The sequence below is a fragment of the Sturnus vulgaris genome, chromosome 1 (assembly GCF_052056855.1).
Source record: "Sturnus vulgaris isolate bStuVul1 chromosome 1, bStuVul1.hap1, whole genome shotgun sequence".
In the NCBI taxonomy this organism is placed as follows: Eukaryota; Metazoa; Chordata; class Aves; order Passeriformes; family Sturnidae; genus Sturnus; species Sturnus vulgaris.
Window position 1 is genome coordinate 73617925 of NC_142243.1, and position 19826 is coordinate 73637750.

General features: G+C 44.9%; 1 protein-coding gene across 8 annotated transcripts in view; it reads left to right on the forward strand.

Annotated features, from left to right (window-relative positions):
* Positions 1-1841: 1841 nt before the first annotated feature.
* DUSP22 (dual specificity phosphatase 22) overlaps positions 1842-19826 on the forward strand; it is a 43130-nt gene continuing 25145 nt past the window's right edge. Inside the window, exons 1-4 of one of the 8 annotated variants that reach the window (XM_088170033.1) lie at positions 1874-2145; positions 7882-7915; positions 11506-11740; positions 15597-15679. In XM_088170033.1, the coding sequence (XP_088026159.1) occupies positions 11506-11740; positions 15597-15679 (318 nt within the window). In that variant the 5' untranslated portion in view covers positions 1874-2145; positions 7882-7915. Of the gene's footprint in view, positions 2146-4555; positions 5037-5513; positions 5666-7881; positions 7916-11505; positions 11741-15596; positions 15680-19826 lie in introns of those variants that run through there. The other 7 variants (XM_088170036.1, XM_014872374.2, XM_014872373.2 and 4 more) reach the window with 7 other exon arrangements.

The following is a 19826-nucleotide window of genomic DNA, read 5'->3' on the forward strand; positions in this document are numbered from 1 at the left end:
GAGCTTTGCCAATGAAATATTAAAGCCAATCTCTTAGATAGAGCTCTGATACTGCTGTGCTTTTCAGCAGTAGGGAGGGAGAAGGGCAGCACATTAAATCTGATGGCTATACTTCCTGGCCATACAGAAAGACTATTCTGATGTTTTTGAGGCTGATGATGACATGATACAGCCCCCAAACTCTGTTGAGCCTCAGAGACAGAGAGGTTCAGGAATGATTTTCCATCTTTGTATGTACCTCAACTTCTATTGGTTTTCAGATGTGCCATTGGCTTCTGTGGGGACAGCATCAGCTTTTGATCAGGCTGGTCCTGATCCGTGTGTGCACTGGTCTGACCCCTATGGGGAGTGGGTTTGTGACTCTTCAGCTTTTTAGAGGGTTCATTCTCTGAATTAGTTTGGTTTTGGGTCAGACAGGTGCCAAGGGTTGCCTAAGGAAAGGGGAATAGAGGTGCTGTCAAGGGTAGTGTGACGACACCAATGCTTGCAACTGGAGGTTGTGAAATTGTTCCTTGGAGTTTGCTTGTACTGGCAACCACTGACAGTAAGACTCCCCTATCACTAATCTATCCTTTACAGAGTTCATCAATCCATTATTTCATACCTGCCCTTGCTGCCCATTGGCTTTACCATGTTCTCCATCTTTCACCCTTTCACTGCACTGCAGATGCCCCTGACCTGTCTAGTCCTACCAAAGTGTGCCCAAAATATGCTATCTTCACTTTTTGCATACATCTACCACTGAACCAGATATAAATGCACAGGGAATCTGATGGTGCTTACACAGCAGCATCCTCCTTTATCTTACATTTGAGCCACTAAGGATTTCAGGTTTTTTAGGCAGTGTTATGGCACCGGTTATTGGGAGAGACCTCATGCAGTAGTAACCTGATCCAGTATATTTGAACTGTGTGTATCCCCTATCAAATCAACTCTTGGAAGAAAATTTCCCTAACCACCAGATCCCCATCACACCTCAAAAAAACACATCCCCATTGGTAGAAGGATGTGGCTCTCTCATGTCACAACTGTGCATTAGGGAGCAAAGCATGAGGGTGGAAGTAGTGAGCATGGCTTTGAAGCCACGCCTGCCACGGCTCAGCAAAAAGCATCTTTCCCTGCTTGAGGAAGACGGTTGGACCAGGCAGCCTCCAGAGGTGTTTTCCCATCTCATTCACTATGATCTTCCGATGTTTGCTTCAACCTATTCGATCTCTCCTGTCTGTCTGTTTGAGTTAAGGACATGAATGTCCTTTGTCTACCTGCGATCCCAGCTTGCCCGCAGCGTGGTTGGGATGACAGAGCAGGAGCCACCGCAGGTGCCGTAACAGGGCACGGGCGGCCGGGCGAGGCTCTGCTTTCCGCATGGGCACCGGCACACCGGAGCGGCACGGGCTGGGAGCGGGAGGCTCTGGCAGCAGCCCCCGGTGCCCAAGGCCCGGTACCTCCTGCCAGAATCCTTTCCTAGCCGAAACCAAACGGGATAGCAGAGGCAGGCGGGCGGGCAGCACCTGCCCGCTCCCCCCCCTCATGCCGCAGCCCTGCCCTCCCTGGGCGCACCGGCGGCGGGCGGTCCGTGCCGAGGAGCGACCCACACGAACCACCGCGACTGCCGCCGCCCCTCCGCGGCCGCGGCCGGCGCTTATTCATCCTCCCCGGAACGCCCGCCGGGCGCCGCCGGCCCCGGCAGGTGGGGCAGGTCTGCGGCGCGGGGGACGCTGGGACACGTAGTTCCTTCGGGCGGGCGGCGGCGGCGCGGCGCTATGGCGCGGACTACAAGCCCCAGAGCGGCCCGCGGGGGCCGCGCCGCGCGTGGGGCGGTGGCGGCGGCAGCGGGAGGTGGTTCCTGGCAGCGCGGCCCCGCGGCTCTCGCCGCTCCCGGGGGCGGCCGAGCGGAAACCCGCCCCCAGCCGCCCGGCAACCAGGAGGGCGACGGCTGCGGCCAGGGCGAGAGGGATGCGCCTCGCCCTGTCCGGCAGCGGCGAGCAGCGGCCGCCCTTAATGAGCAATTAGCCCGTCCCCAGTCCTCCCCTCGGCAAGCACTATCCCATGCACGCCGACCCGCCGCTGGCAGCAGCGGCCGACGGCTTCTCCCGGGGTGCTGGCGTGCGGGTCGCTTAAGCCATGGGGAATGGGATGAACAAGGTAACCCCGCTCGTCGTTGTCGCCGTGCGCGAGTGCATGTGCGCGGGCCAGCGCGGCGGAGCCGGGGTGGCGGTCCCTGCCCGCCTCGGGGCGGGATGCCGCGGCGCCCCCGCCTTTGTCTCGCCCCTGCGCCGCGGGCACCCGTTCCAGGAACAAAGGCCAGGGCAAGAGGGCTTTTCCCTTCGGTTTTGGGGGTCCCCCGCCTCCGGGCGAGGGCGGAGGGATGGAGACCGCGGCCGCGCCGCTCCCTCGGGGCGCGCCGCCTCCTCCTCCCCAGCCGCAGCGCGGGCGGGCGGGCGAGAGGGGGGCCCTGGTTTCGGTGATGTGCCTGGGCTTCCCCTTCCCGGGCGAAGCGAGTTCCCTGCGGTCGGCCAGGGCCGCCGTGACCCCAGCGCCGGGCGTCAGTGGGCGCTCTGTGTCCCCCAGCCCTGGGGGCTGCCGCGGGGCAGAGCCGGCACCCCCTGACCCGCGGCAGGACCCCCGGGTGGGGCTGTCAGCGAGCGCGGTGACATGGAATGGTGTCACTTGTTCCCGAGGCGCGGAGCAGCCGCTGGACACCGGCTGTCGCTGGAAGGCTGAGCTCGCCCGGTGCCGCTGGGACAGGAAAGCGCTCGGCCCCAGTGGACATCGCAGTGAGGAAGAGGAAGGAAGATGGACCTGTTTTGCAAAGGGTGTTGGCCTTTTGGCAGTAGGGGGCTTATTGTATGCAGCGGTTCCCCTGGCATGTCGTGGTGGTTATCTAGGGACCACTGTGATTTTTCTCAGCATCTCCACCTCTGTTTAAAACCCAGGTTTGAAAGTGTGGTGGTAACTAGCCTTTTATATTTAGCTTACTATGAGGAACAGAGGTTGAGTCATCTCCTCTGTCTTACATCCTGCTTTGAGTGCTTTGGGAGTAGCTTTGCTGTGTGCGTGGCCTCTGACAAAGCAGAGGAGAGCAACTAGAAATAGCTCCTCACATGCCCCAGTCTGACATCCTCGCCCCTGGTAGCGAGATTGATATACATCCAGAGTGTGCCACCTGGAAGGGGAAGCCTTTCCATCCTATGGGTAGAGACATTGAAATGGAAACCTTTGGCAGGGAAAAGATCTGGCTGCTGAGGGACTGAGTTAATGTGTAGGAGGTAGAACCTCCCTTGGTCCTTCTCTCAGTTTTTTCTTTTTAAGTCTGGGAATAATGCTGTGATATTAGCCGCTCATTGATATTAGCCTTCTAGAAATGGCCAGTTAGGAAGAAATACAGCTAGAGAAACTCCTTTTGGGCTTCTGGTATGCTTGTAGTATTTTTCTTGGAATGCTTGAAATTATCAGAATGTTTAGAGGGACGCAATATGGGGATGCTTAAGTTGCAGTCTGGGGAGAAAATAAAACCAAAAGGACAACTCTCAGCCCTTTGAAGCCGCCTTACATTATACCGTGGTATTATGTGGGTAGGAATTGGCAATCTGTGGTTGGCCAATTTGGTCATTTTAGTTCTCTTAAATGTTGCCCTGACATGTACCACTTGGTGCTTTCAGGACAAACATAACACCACTTGGATTTTTCTCTCCTTTCTTATGGCTGTAGCCTAGATGTTGACATGTTCAGCAGTTTGGGAAAGGCTGGCTCCTTTAAGGAGGCTACAATCATGTTGACTATTAGCCATCAGGGTTTGTATTTGTAGGGGTACCACATGTTGGCCTGGAACTTGCCACCTTCTGAATGTGCCCCTGGATCATTTCTTCCTTCTGATCTTGTGAGTTGGCACAGCTGGAGGGGCAAGGGGAAGCATGGAGCCATCAGTGCAGATGTAGGGGGTATTTGCTTGACTCAGTGTAGCCAGTCAATACAGATTACCTTCGTTTCCATTTGAAGTGTGTTTCTTGTGATAGAGCTGTATACGGATGGTAGAAAAAATAATCAGCTTATTTGATGGTGAATTATTTCATTTAAGGAGTCCCTTTGTACTGATGCCAAGGGAAGAGGATTAATGATGGCTTGTAATGGGTGTGGTAAGAAAGAGCTCCAAGGACTGCTGCAGCCTCTGGATGCTGATCCTTTCCTCAGTGGCATGGTCCCCTCCTTATTTTTCTGTTCCATGATACTGATGTATTTCATAGCAGATAGCAATTGCATGTGACTTTATGTGGCCATTCGAATGATAAGGGCTGGAGGCCTGGCATTCTTTTTGGGTGGAGTTTGTCTTTTGTTGCTAATTTTCTCTGTAAAATTAGCCTGGCTTGTTGGTTTTTTTTTTTCCTGAAGCCCATCCAAGCCTTTTGACATTTCCTACATTAAACTGAAAGCATTTGCTCATCTATACCTTTCTTACTTTGTTCAGAGAAGGAGAATCGGCTTGTGAATGTGAATTGACATGCCTAGTATTAATTTTCAGTACTTCACCTTTTTTTCTTGTATTTTTAAGACGTATATTTTACAGACTGAGTAACATAGGTCTGACTTAGGAAATTGTCTCAGTGGTCTGATTTGTGTTCATTCTTAATGTCTAACTTGGACTTGTATTCGAAGTTCAAGTTGAAGTCTGTGGTTGAAATGTAGGAGGATGTTTTCCAGGAGCTGAAGTCTAGTGGCTGAGATGGTGACAAGATTTGACTGTCTGTGAACAGGATCTTGGTGAAGAGCTCTTCCTGGGGTTTAGTTGTTGTTTAGTGCTGTTAAAGTCAACTGAAAGTTACTCACGTGAACTCTTCAGAAGATTTGAGTGTTATCTCTGCAAAAGGGCAGATAAGCCCTGTTTATTGTAAGAGTGGATTCGTAAGAAATTTAAACCAGTGTGGCTATTTACAGCTGAGGTAGCCAATTTTATGCAAGTCAGAGAAGCTGTACCAGTTCATGTCAGGAGCAAATCCCCCTCCCTGATGTGTGCCACTTTCCTGTACTACTGGACAAAGGTAGGCTTGTCTTCTCCTTTTACAGTGCCGAGCCATCTCTGAGAAAGCCCCATCGACTTATCCAGAGTGCCCATCACTATCACAGCCAGGAACAGTGTTGGGCAAGGAGTTAGATGCTTTATTAGAAGCATTTGTTGATATAGGAAACAGCAGCAAAGTAGCCCTTTAAGCCATTTTCCAGAGAGGTGTATTGTCGGAGAGGACTGACAGCATTAGCAACTGCTGTCTGTTCCAGGGCTTGGTCTTTGTGCAAGGTGGAGAACATGTGCTTCTCTCATGTAAGGTACAGACTAAGACAGATGTTGGTGTCCTTGGCCTTGTGCATTCTTCTACATCGATTACTTGGTCTGTGGTAATTTTCTTGATGTTTCGGATCATATAAAGAGGCTACTGTTTTTATTCATATAGCAGTGGTTGAGAAGTTCACAAAAACAACCACCTTATTTTTCTACTCTTCTGTCTCCCACCCCTTCTCTCTCACACGCCCCTGGCAGCAATCAGCCTTCATTTTGCACAGCCCGGAGTTGCAGTTACTGAAGGCAGTGTGAGATGACACAGCTGAAAGTTCCCAGCCATAGTCGAGTGATGAAGTATTAGTCAGCATGACATGAAGATTCACTTCTTTCCAGGTAGCTTTCACCCATAGTAATGTTTCTTGCTTCTAGAATGACTAGTACAACAGGGATCACATCTCTCTGGTTGCGTGGTGTCCTAATTACCTGTCCAGCATACAGCATTGCTTTATGATGCACAAATGCAGACTTCTGGATTTTTCCTCCTTTGCCAACAAGAAACCTCATTTCTGCAGCCCCCCAGTGCTTCTCAGTATCTTTAATTTCTAATGTCAAAGCTTAATGACTGTGCCTGGAAATTAGGCTTTTATTCTCTCTTGAGATTGCACATTTGATGCAGAAATAATGTCTGGAGTCTAAAATGCTATATTCTACAGCAGTGGTGGTGTGATGGAAGATTTGTGCTGCAGATAGGAAATATCAGACAGTTATTTTAAAATACCAGAAAGCATTTTTAATTTTTTTTCATTTTTTATGCTTAAGTTGAGGGAGCTCACTGGGATGATGTCATTGGTGAAATTCATTCATAACTTGAGTCCCTTTTGCTTTAGAACATGATTTTGTTTCCAGAATTTAGTCTCTTTGGCAATGACTCTTGATTACTGTCCTCTCTGGAACAGCTACAGGCATCTTTTTCCTAGCCTGGGATGCAACATTAGAACTGCATTTCTAGCAGTATCATCAAGAGTGCTTGAAATACTGACTTGTCCCTTGAAACCATGAGTCTCGTGCACACGGAAGAGGACAGCAAGGCGTGTTTGTACAAGACTAAGATGAGCCAGTGCTGTCAATCAGGCTTTAATTTGCAAGCAAGGGTCCCGGAGAACCTGTCTTTCACAGGGCAGAGAATTGCCCTGTGTTTAGAGCTGGTGTGACACAGCAGGCAGGCAGAGTGATCACCCAGCGAAGCCTAAAGGGAGGAATGTTTGCACAAGCCGAAGCTGCAAGGAGTGCAAGAGGTGCTGCAGCCCGTTTCCCCAAGGCTCGATAAATAACAGCGAACATGACGCATTGAGCAGATGAAAGCTCAGAAGTTAGGGCAGGTCAGAAGCTGTTTTACAGGCTCTGCTGCTAGCCCTGCTGAGCTGTGCATGGTGAGCTGGGTTGCCTTTCAGCAGGAAGGCTGCAGTGAAACTGAGTCTGTGGCAATAATCCCTGACGAAAAGTCCTTCATGACTTTCGGGACTTCGCGGCTGCCGGATTGAGCTAAATGGGTGGAGTTTTTCCTTTAAATAGCTGTGCCTGAGAGGCTCTTGCTGCTATTGTGGTGACACTGGGGTGTTGCTAAGGCTATAGGAAGTCAGTGCTGACATATCTGTATTGGTGGTATGCTAAGCATGGACTGAAGAAAAAGGGATCGTATGGTTTCACCACCACATTTCTGATCTCTTCAAAGGATGTGGATGTGGGTCAGAGACTTCAGGTGGCAGAGAACAAAAATCTTGGCCAGCAAATGTGTGTTCGGTGTGCCTGGGAGTTTTTTGATGTCCGTACTGCTTGTTCCCAAGTTGGGAGGGTTATGAGAGGGTGGGAGGGGTAGCACTGCGGTGTCACCTGCCTCTGTGTCTGTGCATGCACGTGCCCTCAGGCTGCACATGCTGGTCCTTGGGCAGACCTTGAAACTCCCCAGTTCAAGAATGTCCTGTAACTGATGCCTGTGCAGGCATCTGAGAGTGTGGGGTGAGTGGGTAGGTCTGGGAGAGAAACATGCATTTCACAGACTTTCAGCAGTTCCTTTTCTATGCGAACACACAAGTCGCTGTTTGCAGTGATTTCCTCTAAGAGCTCCACAGTGCTGCAGCCCTGACTTGCATGGCTTTGCACTTCAAAAGCCTCGAAGGATGTCATGTTGCAGGGCTTTTTCCAGCTTCCTTAGCAACTTTAGGCAAATCACCTTTGCTATGTGCAGTTTCATCATTAGTTCCATGAGGGTAACTCTTACCCTGCTGCAGGGGGCAGGGGAGGGCTGTGTTGCAAGGCTGCTTTGTAATTTGTAAATCACATTCGCTGTCCTTGGAGAGCCTCCATTAAGTGAAAGAATCCCCACAATGAACAACCCTCGTCTTCCAAGGAATGCTGTCAAAGCTCAGTGTGCCTAGAGCTATCTGGTTTGAGAAGGTTGCAAAGAGGCACGAAATGTTGTCAGCTTGTTTTAAATTGCATTTCAATATAGTCTGCTAAAGTAGTATGTTCCATCCTGTATGCAAATTGAACTTTGTCAAATTGTCTTACCACAAGATATCTATATTTGATACTATATTTCTTTCTCACAGATTCTGCCTGGCTTGTTCATTGGCAACTTTAAAGGTAAGATTAGTTTTACTATTATCTCTAGGATTACTTAGCAGGGGTCTTAAGGTCTGGTTTTGCAGGCACTCAGAATTCTCTGGCATCTCTGTAGCTTTTTAACCCCATCTTTCTTCGTGTCTGGATTCACCTGGTAGCACTTAAAGAAGAACTCCTTTGCTCTCTCGTCTGTGTTCTGTGCTGCAAGTACTTTGAGAAAAGTAAAATGAGTGCCATCTCCTTGGAGCATGCTTCAGCTGGAATTCCTAAACATTGGCCTGCCTTAAACGGGTCCCATGCTTGGCAAGCAAGCCTGTGAGCCAGGCAGATTCTTAATAAGGCTATTGCAAGTCCTCCTTATAAGTAAAGGCTTACTATGCCTCCTGCTCATTGCTTTCATTATTTTGGTTATTTATAACAACTGCTAAAGAGTTCTGTTATCACTGCTTGTGAGACTGATAGTTCTGCTGGTTGCAGCCTGACCACTGATACTCACAGTCTCTGTTGCAGATATAAGTTTGTATGTATTTTTTTCCTTCATGCATGAGGTTTATTTTTTGTGTGCAGAAAAACAGACATACTTAGGAAACACAGGAAACTTTATGCAGACATCCAAATAAATGGCCTGTTCTCAAAGCACTCTGTTAGCTGCCGTTCTGGCTGACTCTCCCTACTCAGAATGTGCATGTACAGTTGTTTTGATGGACATTTCCGTATTTCCCATATTTCCTATGCTTGGGTCAAACAGCAAAGCAGGGCTCGCAGGGGCTCCTGCAATATCCTGTCCTTCCTGGGCTGTCTGATACCACACCCAGTCTGTTAAGGCTGGCAACGTCTACACTGGATTTAGATGGTGCTGCACATTCTCCCTCCCTCATGCACACTCCTCCTTCCTTGCCTCCCCATCCCAAAACCTGCGAGTTCAGTGTTTTTTGTGTGATTTACCTGCTCTGGATCTTCTGACCCATACTGTGGATCCAGTGCTTGCTGCCCCTTGGGACCTGGAGCTGATCACTTTGGAAGGCAGCCTGGAGGTACATGTGACATTAAAAGCTGCCTTTTGCCACACCATAAACACACGTACAATGGCTACTGTGTGAGGGAGTTAATTGTGCCCTGGTAAGGAAAATGAGAGGATAGAGGTGATTTCATGCTGATAATGAAAGGAGAAAAAAGAAAAGTACAGGACAAAATGACAGTAAGGCCAAGCGGATAGTTTTGAAAGCCCTTTGGATGGACCACTGCATGGTCTGATGACACAATTAACTAACGTGGTCACAGCCATGTTGCTTCCTCTTTTTGTTTTCTTTACTGTTCCTGAAGTTATTCAGGCAAGGGGTGGAGTTGGGAAGATGTTGGATAGTGGAGTCCTTTATGTTTCAGGTAGGCTGGCAGAGTGGGCAGGATGGGCCCTGGTGACATGGCTCCCAATCTCACCACAGCCATCCCACTGGTAAGCCCTTGCCCAGGGGAGCGAAACTCAGCCAGAGCATTTGTTTGCTGGTGCAGTTCTGTTTTCAGTGCAGGGGAGTTGGCCAGGGTTGTGGAGTGAGTCAGCATCTCTGCCCATGCCAGGCCTGCCTCCCTCTCGCTCGTGCTGCCCCAGCTGCTCTCCTTGAGCCTTGGAATGGCAGCCCTGGAATGGCACGGCAGGTCACGCCTGCATGGAGAGCGGAGGCGTGCAGGTGGAGGGGCTGTGAGTGGGAAGTGTTTCTGGGAACCTCACTGTGAAAAAAGAAGAGGGTATAATGCTTCTGCTTGCCTCCACAAAAGAGAGGAAAGACGAGTTGACTTTAACCCCAGTGTTGGTGTTATGGAGTCTGTTTCTAAAATTTATTAAAAATACAAACAAAATGTCAGTTTATTTACTGCTATGACCCTTTGCTCATAGTGCATTTCATCATTACATTCTACCCTCACAAGTACCTGTTATAATCTCAGATAAGCTAGCATTCCTGGAGAGGAAAAGATAGGTGTTGCAGTACTTCACTAATACAAGAGCATACTTTTACAATTCTTACCCTGTTCTGCCTCCCTTGTCCCTCCACACCCCCTTGCCTCACTGCGCAGAAGCAGCTGTAGCAAGCTGTCTGTGGACTGAAGTCATCCCAGTTTGGAACAGGTTGTTGGTTAATTACCAGTGTATTTTTCCGGAGGAGTTTGATCCCGATGTTCTTGGGGCGTGTTCTGATTTGTGACACTTTAAAAAACGTGGCTAATGAGCACTGAGACTGCCACGAAGGGGGTCATTGACTGAGAAATACTCAGCAGCAAGTGCAGTTGGGATTAGTCAGAGTATCCTGATTTGGGCAGCCAAAATGACTAGCTTCTTGTAAAGACAGAGGTTTACAAGATTGTTTCCTTTAATTCATTTTTGACCAGTCTCCCATTCTTCAGCTCATGACTGATAGCTTGAAATTGAATAAAGTCTCATCTTGTCAGTAAGAGGAGGAAATACTGAATCCCTGGCGTTGTGCATCTTGCCCAGACAGAGGGCTGAGAATGCGAGGCACTGTCTGAGTGCCTGAACAGGGGTGGAGAGCAGGGAGCTTCTCCTGGAGTTGAGTCAGGGTAATGTCTATAAATCGCTCTGATCTGCCCTCTGGAGGATAGTGTTTCCCCGGTGGCTCCCCAGGGAGCCTGGGCATGCACAGTTTCCAGCGCTAAATCAAAGTACTATCCTACTCACACTGCTGTCTTGCTGCTGCACGGGAGACCTCTGGGAATGCTGGCAGACTGGGAAAAGGCACTGTTTTTCCAGATGGGTGCCTTTCTGCTGAGTGAAAGTAGGATGTTTGAGAGGTTAAATTATTTAAAATCAGTTAACACTGATTCTGTAGGGCTGCTGTCTGGAGAAGGTATTCAGCAATTGTTCTGCTTGGGGAATTATTATTCACCATTCAGTTATATTTCTACGTTTAGGCCTAGTAAACTTAAATACAGTCTATGACAGAGCAGTGAAAATTCTTCATTTGACTGGGAGATAAACTGAGGCCCATAAACAGCTTGTGAAATGAACCTGTGGCAGAAATGGGAGCTGAGCTTGCTGCTTCTGTTTCGTTTGCTGATGCACAAACCTCTAAGCACATAGACTGAGAAGGGTTTTAATAGCCACCTTAAGGGTGTTTAGGGTAGAAAGTTATATGTAGTGCTGATTATGGAAAGCGATGAAATATCTCCTGAAATCCGCTGAGTCCACAGAGCTTGAGTATGACTCTGAAAAACTTTCCTGAATAAGCACAGATCTTGGCATATGTTCAAGTGCTTTTTATCCTACAGGCTCTATAAGCGTGATTCAGCTCATCAGTAGCACATGAAAAGAGTGGTATGCTCCTGAGAGAGCATATTTGAGATTGCACAGCTAGAGGGCAGAAAAATTCAAGAAGAACCATAGATGTCCATATAAAATACAAGACGGAGTCTGGTCTGAAAGCCTAGAAGGAAACAACTCTTGGGAGTTTTCTGTGAAAATGAAGGAGGGGTTATTTTTTTTGTAAAAGAGAGAGTAGGGGGCTAAGAGGGAAAAATGAGGGATAAGAAAGAGAAAGTTAACTCTTCTTTCTGTCTCTAGTTTTGGAGAAAATTTGTTTTGTTTTGTTTGTGCCTTACAGATGAAATGCAGTCCTCTTGAAAGACAAAGAATTTATTGTTTACTTCATGTCCACTTGCCTTCTGACTGGAAACCTGATGTCCCTCGAAAGTCACCTGTGCTCACAACAAAAATGGTTGCTTTGTTCCTTGAGGGATTGACAGGACAGCCTGATTCTCTGCACAAATGGAAAAAGAAGTCTGTTTCTTCTGATGAGAGATTCTTAGTGGGTGCTCAGTTTGCTTCCAAACCAAGAGGTGTGGCAGTAGCAGAAATCAGAGACTCAGGAGTGTTTCTACCTTGAGTATTAAAGAGCTTGTGTTCTTCCTTGTTTGTAATCATTCAAGGTTTTTTCCATGGAATATTTGGGGGCTTTTTAATTTGAAGGGGAAAGCCACAATATGAGGTTTAATTTCCCCCAAAGAGTCCAGTGTTGCTGTGGATGGTCTGGAGAGTCTTGGGGAAGTTTTCACCCTTCCCATTATTAAGTGTATAAAAAGGCAATGCCCACCAAGTAGTTCTGATGTGTTTCTAAAGTCAGTTAATTCCTGTTCTCATCTGCTTAGTATTTTTTTAAGTTCCATTTCCTAAGGCTTTTTATCAGGTACTGAAAACAGGAGAGGATGGAGGGACCATTTCCTTCTTCAGGTTCAGCTTTTGCAGGAAGACAATTTATTGGTATTCCATTAAACAGAGTACTGACCTCTTTTCCCCACCTTTCTTGTTCTCCAAAAAGATCCTTCTGAGAGGATGGGACAAAATATATTTTAGAACAAAGCGTGAAGTGGAGACAGGAGAGGTGGAGTTTTTGTTCATGTACACAGTTTGTGTGTGTCTGTAACTGCACATAACTGGATTCAGGAACAAAGCTCTCCTGATGAGAAACCATTCTCAGTAATAGCTCTTAGTGCTCTGAACCAATACAGATGATGTTCTTCTTTAGGTGGTTGTCTCTCTATCTCGCTCTCTTCAAGGTGGAAAATAAAGTGTAGACAAAAATTTGCTTTATATAATAAAAAAATAAAGATCTGATGATGATGAAATGGTAGTCTCTATACATCTGCAGACTGAGACTTAATACATGTTGTACATTCTGGGCTGACTTGCCTTGTCTGAGAGGAAGTCCTTGTCCCTCGCCTTCCTTGCATTTCTGTGGAGGCACTAAAATACTGAAGTAAGAGAGAATAGTTGTAGGTACATTTGAGACTTCACCACTTTTGGTGTTTTATTGGAATTATTCAATCATTGATTAACTGCAGTGGTTGGAAGTGTGTCTCTCTTTTGCTGATGGGGGATGGAAGCACTCTGCTAGGTGATTTGCTCCCCAGCCACACAGTAAGGCTTCCCAGAGCTCCAGGGAGACAAATTCTGACAGGCCCTGGTTCCATTTTGATGACTTTGACATTGCTTTTGCGTTCAAGTATTTGCAGCTCTGCATGAGTAGAGGTTAAGCTTGGAATCGTAGTATGAAACTGAGGAAAAATAGGCTAAATGTGGAAGGGAGAGGAAGACTTCCCCAGTGTGAGTTGTGTCATTTTGTGTGGGGAGAGAGTTTCCCAAAGGCTTTACTCAAAACTCCACATCTGCATTAATTGAGAAGCATTTTGCTGTATGAAACAGAACGTTAGATTAGCTGTTGTGAAGAATAATACCACATTTGAGGCACTCTTTAGAGGATGCACAGGAGTGGCTCTGACAGCTAGGCTTAATCTTAACATTTGAAAATGGGGTGTTTCACACTGATTTCAAAATGTGAGCCTGCATGTGCTTGTACAGTATTGTGCTACAGCAAAGAAGTTAGAATTGCTGTGGTGATGGTGGTTCTTTTGGTTTTTGGTGGTTCTTTACATAACCTCTGATTTATTTTTTTTTTTTTTTGTTATTTATGGTATGAGACTGTGAGTGACAGGATATCTTATTTGTACTGCTGTTTAAATAGCCTTATCTGGAGTATCTGTAGAGACTTAAGGCAGGTGCTGGGGAACCAGGGGAATTTCCCCTTTGTAAACTGTTTGAAATTTAGATCCAGATAGTAGCTGGGAAGCTTTTTCTTCTCTGCTTTAGTGAATTGAATAGTTATTTCCCAAATGTATGAAGGACCTGCTGGCTACCTGGTGACGTAGGTGTGGGATGGCCATTTCCAGCTTGTTTATAGGAATATCTGAAATCTCAGTGTATGATTTTGATTTGCTGAAATTCCTTTAGCCTGAGTCTCTGTTAACTAAGAACTGAGGTACTTCAGTGTCTTTGAGTTGTACTATGTCCATTAGGCCTTCAAACTGGTTCAAAGCAGTCAGCATTTAATTTGGATCATACCTCCTTTTAAAGCAGTTTGCCTTGTATGGCAAGACATTTCTTTGCACATAGGTTATACTGATAATTAGAGATTGGGGTCTCATTGTGCTGGGTGTGCATTAACACCATGAGTTCCTGCCAGCAGACTCTGAAGTCTGCCCTTAGTCTTTGTAAGACAGAAAGCAGTGATTTTTAGGAGCACTTAGACTGGTTTCTGGGCTTCCAAATCCTTGCCTGCTTAGGCATTCCCTAAGGAATTGAGACTGTCCTACAAACTGTTAAAAAAATTTGAAGGTCAGGTGGATTAGAGGACCTCGCCTGGCAATTAGCATTAGCATCTCTTCTTTGAAATGTTTGCTCTGAGAATTTTAGAAAATTTTATTTGTTCTGTGAAGCTAGGCTTTAATTCTGTTTCAGACAGAATTTGTGTTAATTCTCTACTGAAGGATTAGGCATCTGTGCTAATCATGCAGGCTTGAGCAGTAGTGAGTAAAATCCTTGCAGTTTTGACTCTTTTCTTCATTTTATTAGCTGTAGAGAAGCTTTCATAATTGGATTAGGTTTAAATTTTATTTCTTGTTACTGTGCTCACTTGGATCTTGTCTATGGGGCAGTATAATTAAATGGCCAACTCTTCTTTGTGATGTAGAAAAGGCATTGAAACTTTATAGTAGGTGGATAACACGACACAAGAGATGCTAATTGAACTCTTGCATGAACATAAAGAACATACAGGTGATGCTATTATTTTTGTACCTAGAGAGAGCCCGGTTTGAAACCTTTGTGGTCAGTGCTCTCTTTTTGTGTGCAACCAGGCTAATGTGAACAGATTGTATGGGCAGATTTCAAAGGCAGGTGTTCACATCACAAAACCACTGCTGTACTTGCCATGATGTGCTGTGCCATTCTCAAGCAAAAAGGTCAGAATTAAATGGGCACAAACGAACTTTTACCTGTATTGGGGTTCTTTCAGGTCATTTTCTGACATGCTGATAGTTTAGTGTGGGGAAAGTTGCTTACTGATGACAGATAGTCTATTTTACCCTTTTTTTCTCATAGAATCAAGCCTATGTTTTTGCCATATCTAGCATGAAATTTTCATTCACCCCAGTTTTCTTTCCAGTTTTGAATGTCTGAAACCCCTTGGTTACAGGTCTAGGAACCACCTTTTCACAACTGTACTTCCTCGCTGTAGCATTTTGCTTTTTCCTACATTTGATATCTTTATCACCTGTTCTCTTTAGACTTAAAATTACCATTTGTATTGGCTAAATGCATGTTTCTCTACTAGTTCATAGAAAGTTCACAGAAAGTAAGAATCTTGTTATCCTCTTGGCTTGTCTGCTGAGACCTCAGTTCAAGTGATATGGTTGGCTTCCCTTCTCAGACCTGGATATCACAAGGTCTGTTTCCCAAGTGAAAATGTATTCCCTGAAGGGTGATTTGTGGGTAGAGAGGAGGTCAGATATTTCTTGTACAGCTCTGAGTGTGTGTTCAGATGGCCATCACCTGCACACAGGCATGCAGAGACTTACATTTCAGATGCAAAATACATGAAACTTCTGACTTGAGAACATATTCCTGAGTCACTTAAGCTTGGTCTTTATATAGTATGTAATTTGTTTTGGAGTTAGAAGTGTGCCTTCCCGCTACCCACTCTGATGATGGTGTTCTAGAACAGCTGCATTTGAGGTTTTGCCTGACTTTATGCAGCTTCAAAAGGAAATGTATCAACAATAAGTAACTTTTCAACATGCACAATGGAAATGCTATTTCAAGAGATTAAAAAAAAATCTTCCTTTTTTCCCTCTACCACAGATGCCCGAGATGTAGAGCAATTGAGTAAGAATAACATTACGCACATTCTTTCTATCCATGACAGTGCCCGCCCTATGCTTGAGGTAAGCATTGTGGAGGACTCCACAGTAAATCCTTACTTTGCAGTTGACTGTTACAGTCATCTTGGGGGTTAATTTTTTGTTCTGTGCAATTGGTGTTTTGAGACTGATTTTCTTGAAAGCTGTAGTTTTGAGATCCTGCCACAGGTTTTGTTGTTGCTGCTGTTATAACAGCAAGAAATCTAACTGACAAAGCAAGAGAACTACACTGTCAATCTGTATAATGCAATAATGGGATTATGTTATTAATTTAATAGTAAAGGTAAGTTTCCTTCTGTGTGGAGTTTAAGCATCACATAAACAACATTCCTTCCCTAGTAATAGCCCTTCTTTGTACTTGGGCTCCTTCCTTGAATCTTTATGGCAGATGGGTTTGCAGTCCTTTTTTATGGGAAATAGCCTTATTTAGGCTTGGAGTGTGGGAGGAACCAGTGATCCCCACATAATAGATTTAAAATAGTGGGGCATGTGTAGTTTCCACCACTTTAGCATGAAGTATTATTCCCATTTTACTGGAGGGAAGCTAATCTGAAGACCTGTATTTGCTGTGTTATCTTGAGCAGGGAAGGAACTGGAAACAGGATACAGGTCTCTTTTGCTGGAATGCTATGCTCTCCTCTTTACATCAGCTTACCTTGGAGAGGCTGGGCTTTGCTACATCTTAAAATCCTGCTATGTTATTTGTGTCAGGAGCTATTATCCTCTAAAATGTGTTCATTCCTTCCCTACATTCCACTTCTCATGAAAAGTGGCAAAATTTTGGGTAAGGCAATTGTTGATGTTAGCCCTCATAAGCTGCTGGGCATCTCTACTTTTCTTTTTCTTCATGCAAAATGTCTCCAGTGATTTCAGTCCTTAAAATACAGAATTTCAACTTCTCCCAGGCAAGTCAATAGGTAAGCTGAACAAGGGGTGTCCCCAGTAGTCACAATCAACCCCAGTATCAAGGTAATGGTGAACTCTGGGTTGACCTTGAATTTATAAGTATGCTGAAGCGGAGCTTTAGCTGTTGGCTTTGTTATGCTGTCCATTTGACTTGTATTTTGCCTGATTCTTGTTAAGTCTGAAACCGACTGAATTTCAAGAGTGCTCTTAGTTGAAGAGATAAACATTTGTGCTGAGTAAAGATGTTACGTTGCCTCTAGGGTGCTGGTCTTTAAAATAAATGGAATTTTGTTTTGTTTTTTCATGATTAGAAAGCTAGTAAGACTGATTATGGTTCAGATCAGCTGCAACCTCAAGCCAGTGCTTCTGGTGGTAGTGGTGGCACTTTTGGTGGCCCACACTCCACCACATTGCCTGTGGTGGTGCATCTGTTTGTGAGGCTACATGGTAGATAGAACTGGGAGCTTTTGTGGTTTAAATATAACCAGGTCACCATTTCTTCCTCCAGTTACCACCACAAAAGACATGAAGGATTATGTTTACCCAGATCTCTTCCCCATCTGGTTCACAGCAGTGTCTCAAAAGTTACAGTGGCACGAACAAGCAGTGACTGGTTGAGGAGGGACTTGCTTTAACCACCCCTGCTTCCAACTGTGCCTTCAATTTTCTCTGCATGCAGTGTAGTTCCTTTAAAACTTCTCCCCAGTTCCTAAAATAGTATAAAGATTTCAAATTCCATTTGTTTGGGAGCTGAGCTAATTTTGATTATCAGTCATAGTCTTACCGTGGTGATTGTTTGCAACTGAATGCTTCTGTTTAGGAACAAGAGCCTAGAAAACTTCTGTTAGGTTTGATTTCTTCCTTTGTTATTTACATCTATGCCAGGTTGTAGGTGGGTTTGTTTACAGCTTGTGTGTCCACATTGTGCTTGGGGATTCTCATGTCCATTGAAATTAAATAGGAATGGTTTCTCTATGTATCCCTCATGACCTTTCTCTCCAGATTTCATTTGTGGAACGTGATTACTTTTGTGTTCAGAAATCATCTGATGTTACTCAGATTTCTAAGCATGCAATTGCAGTGATAATGGACTATCTTTTTCCTGAGATTCCCTGTTTCATGTGTATGCACTTATGTGAATGCTGACCACCTGTAAAAAGCTGCCTTTGCTTTTGCAGTAGTTGGCTTTGTCTTTAACTAACAGTATTTTATCTCCAGTATTCCCTAGTCCTGTAGGACATGTAGGAACCTGTAGGAAATGCTACAAATAATTCATTATACAAAGCTTTCTGTGCACACTAAGGAAGGTAAGTGGTTTTAGACATTGAAAAGCCAGTAGTGTTTTAGTAGCAAGTTATCAAAGAGAATTTGGTCTTTTCTGCCTGTCTGTGGAACAAAGAATGAGGATGCATACTTTAGCTCTCAGAATTCACAAATTACCCACATCTCGCTTGACAGATTTTGAGGTTTCATCACTGTTTTGATGCAATAATGCCTCTGAATACAGCATTTAAAGTGGTGTATCAGAAGTGTTGATTCTGTACCTACTACTGGTGGGTAGAAAATGAAAATGCCCAATCTGAGTTTGTCATTCATAGCTAAAAATGCAATACTGAAGAAATGGAAACAAACATCAGTCTATGCAGTGAACACCAACTTGCTAAAGATTGTAAAACTGTTTTCTGCTGTAGTTACCCAAGGCATTGCCCCTTTCTGTGATGTTACAGACTGTTTTTACTTGGTTGTTTGAAATGCTTACAGTACCTTTTAAAAATATGCTTTCCTGTGTGACTTACATACTGCAGGTTTTGGATATAGGTTGCTTCAGTTCCTCATAAGTTAGTAAGCTATTAGAAAATGATTGAACAGTTTCACAACAAAGTATTATATTGGTTTAGGTTATGTGTGCCTACTGAGATATGCTTTTAAAAAAAAAATGTATTCTTATAGAAATTCGGTTTTGGACATTATTTACAGACACTTATGCATGTCTGATTCATGGGTGGCTCATAATCAAAGTTTGACCTTAGGAAGTTATGAGTACTTTCAAGCTGGAATAACAGGAAACAGTAGGTATAAAATTAGTTGGATTCGAAGACTTCTTACACGTTTTGACATGTCTAGCTTGCATTAAGTACAAGACATAGAATTGTTTGTTAGACTTCAAGTGATTTACACTGGAAGAAATTTGCCAAAATCTGTCCTGAACTATCTGGCCATATATCTCTTCAGTTCCTTTTGTATAAACTGTTTCAAAGAAATTTTTCCTCTAATATAACCAATACTGAAATATATTTAGAGAGCATTCTAAGGCTGTTGTTCCAACGAAGTGCACCATTATTATACAAGATCTTAACCACTTTGGTGAGAATTTTGTAGTTTTAAGATGTATGTTTATAGCTCCCGTGTTTTATTTCAGACATAATGAGTGAGAGCAGTGTCCAGCAGCACTATGTGTGCTCCCACAGATGCACAGAGGCAGTAGTCTTGGTGAATCAAGTTGGCTCCTCCAGAGCACTTTGGATGGTTGCCCATGGGACACTCACAGATGTTTTATAAATCCACACAAAAGCCATGAACAGAGGAGAATAATTAGGTTTCTTGCCACCTGCTTTTTCTATTCTGTTTCTCAGCTAGTTTAGGTTTTAAAATCTCTATTCAGAATATGAGACACTGAAAGGTAGATGGGGAAATGTCCCCAAGTGTGCTTTAGATAATAGCATGTCTGGCAGGGATCTGTAGGATCCATCCAACAGGTTGTCTTGTATCTGGACTTCTTTAAGGCCTTTGACATGGTACCCCCCCCAACATCCTTCTCTAAATTGGAGAGATGAATGTGATGGCTGGACTGTCTGGTGGATGAGGAATTGGTTTAATGGTCACATCCAGAGGGTCAATAGCTCAATGTCCAAATGGAAACTAGTCATGGGTGGTGCCCCTCAGGGCACCCTGAGTGTTGGAACCACTGCTGTTTAATGTCTTCATCAATGACATAGGCAGGGCAATTGAGTGCACCCTCAGTGCACTTACAGATGACAAAAATTTTTGTTCCAGTTGCTCAAAGTTAAGTATGTAAATCTTGTTAACCTTAACAGAAGAATGGTTGCAGGTCTATTGAGGTGTTTGTCTCTGGATTTTTGAGGTGTTTAACCCTGTTCTGGGGGTGGTTAAATGGAGATGAATGTGGGCCCAAGCTAAATAGACTGTTGATGTGGATTGTGCAGCAGCTTGAAAACAGCTGCATCTCATTCTGGAAAATGTAGGT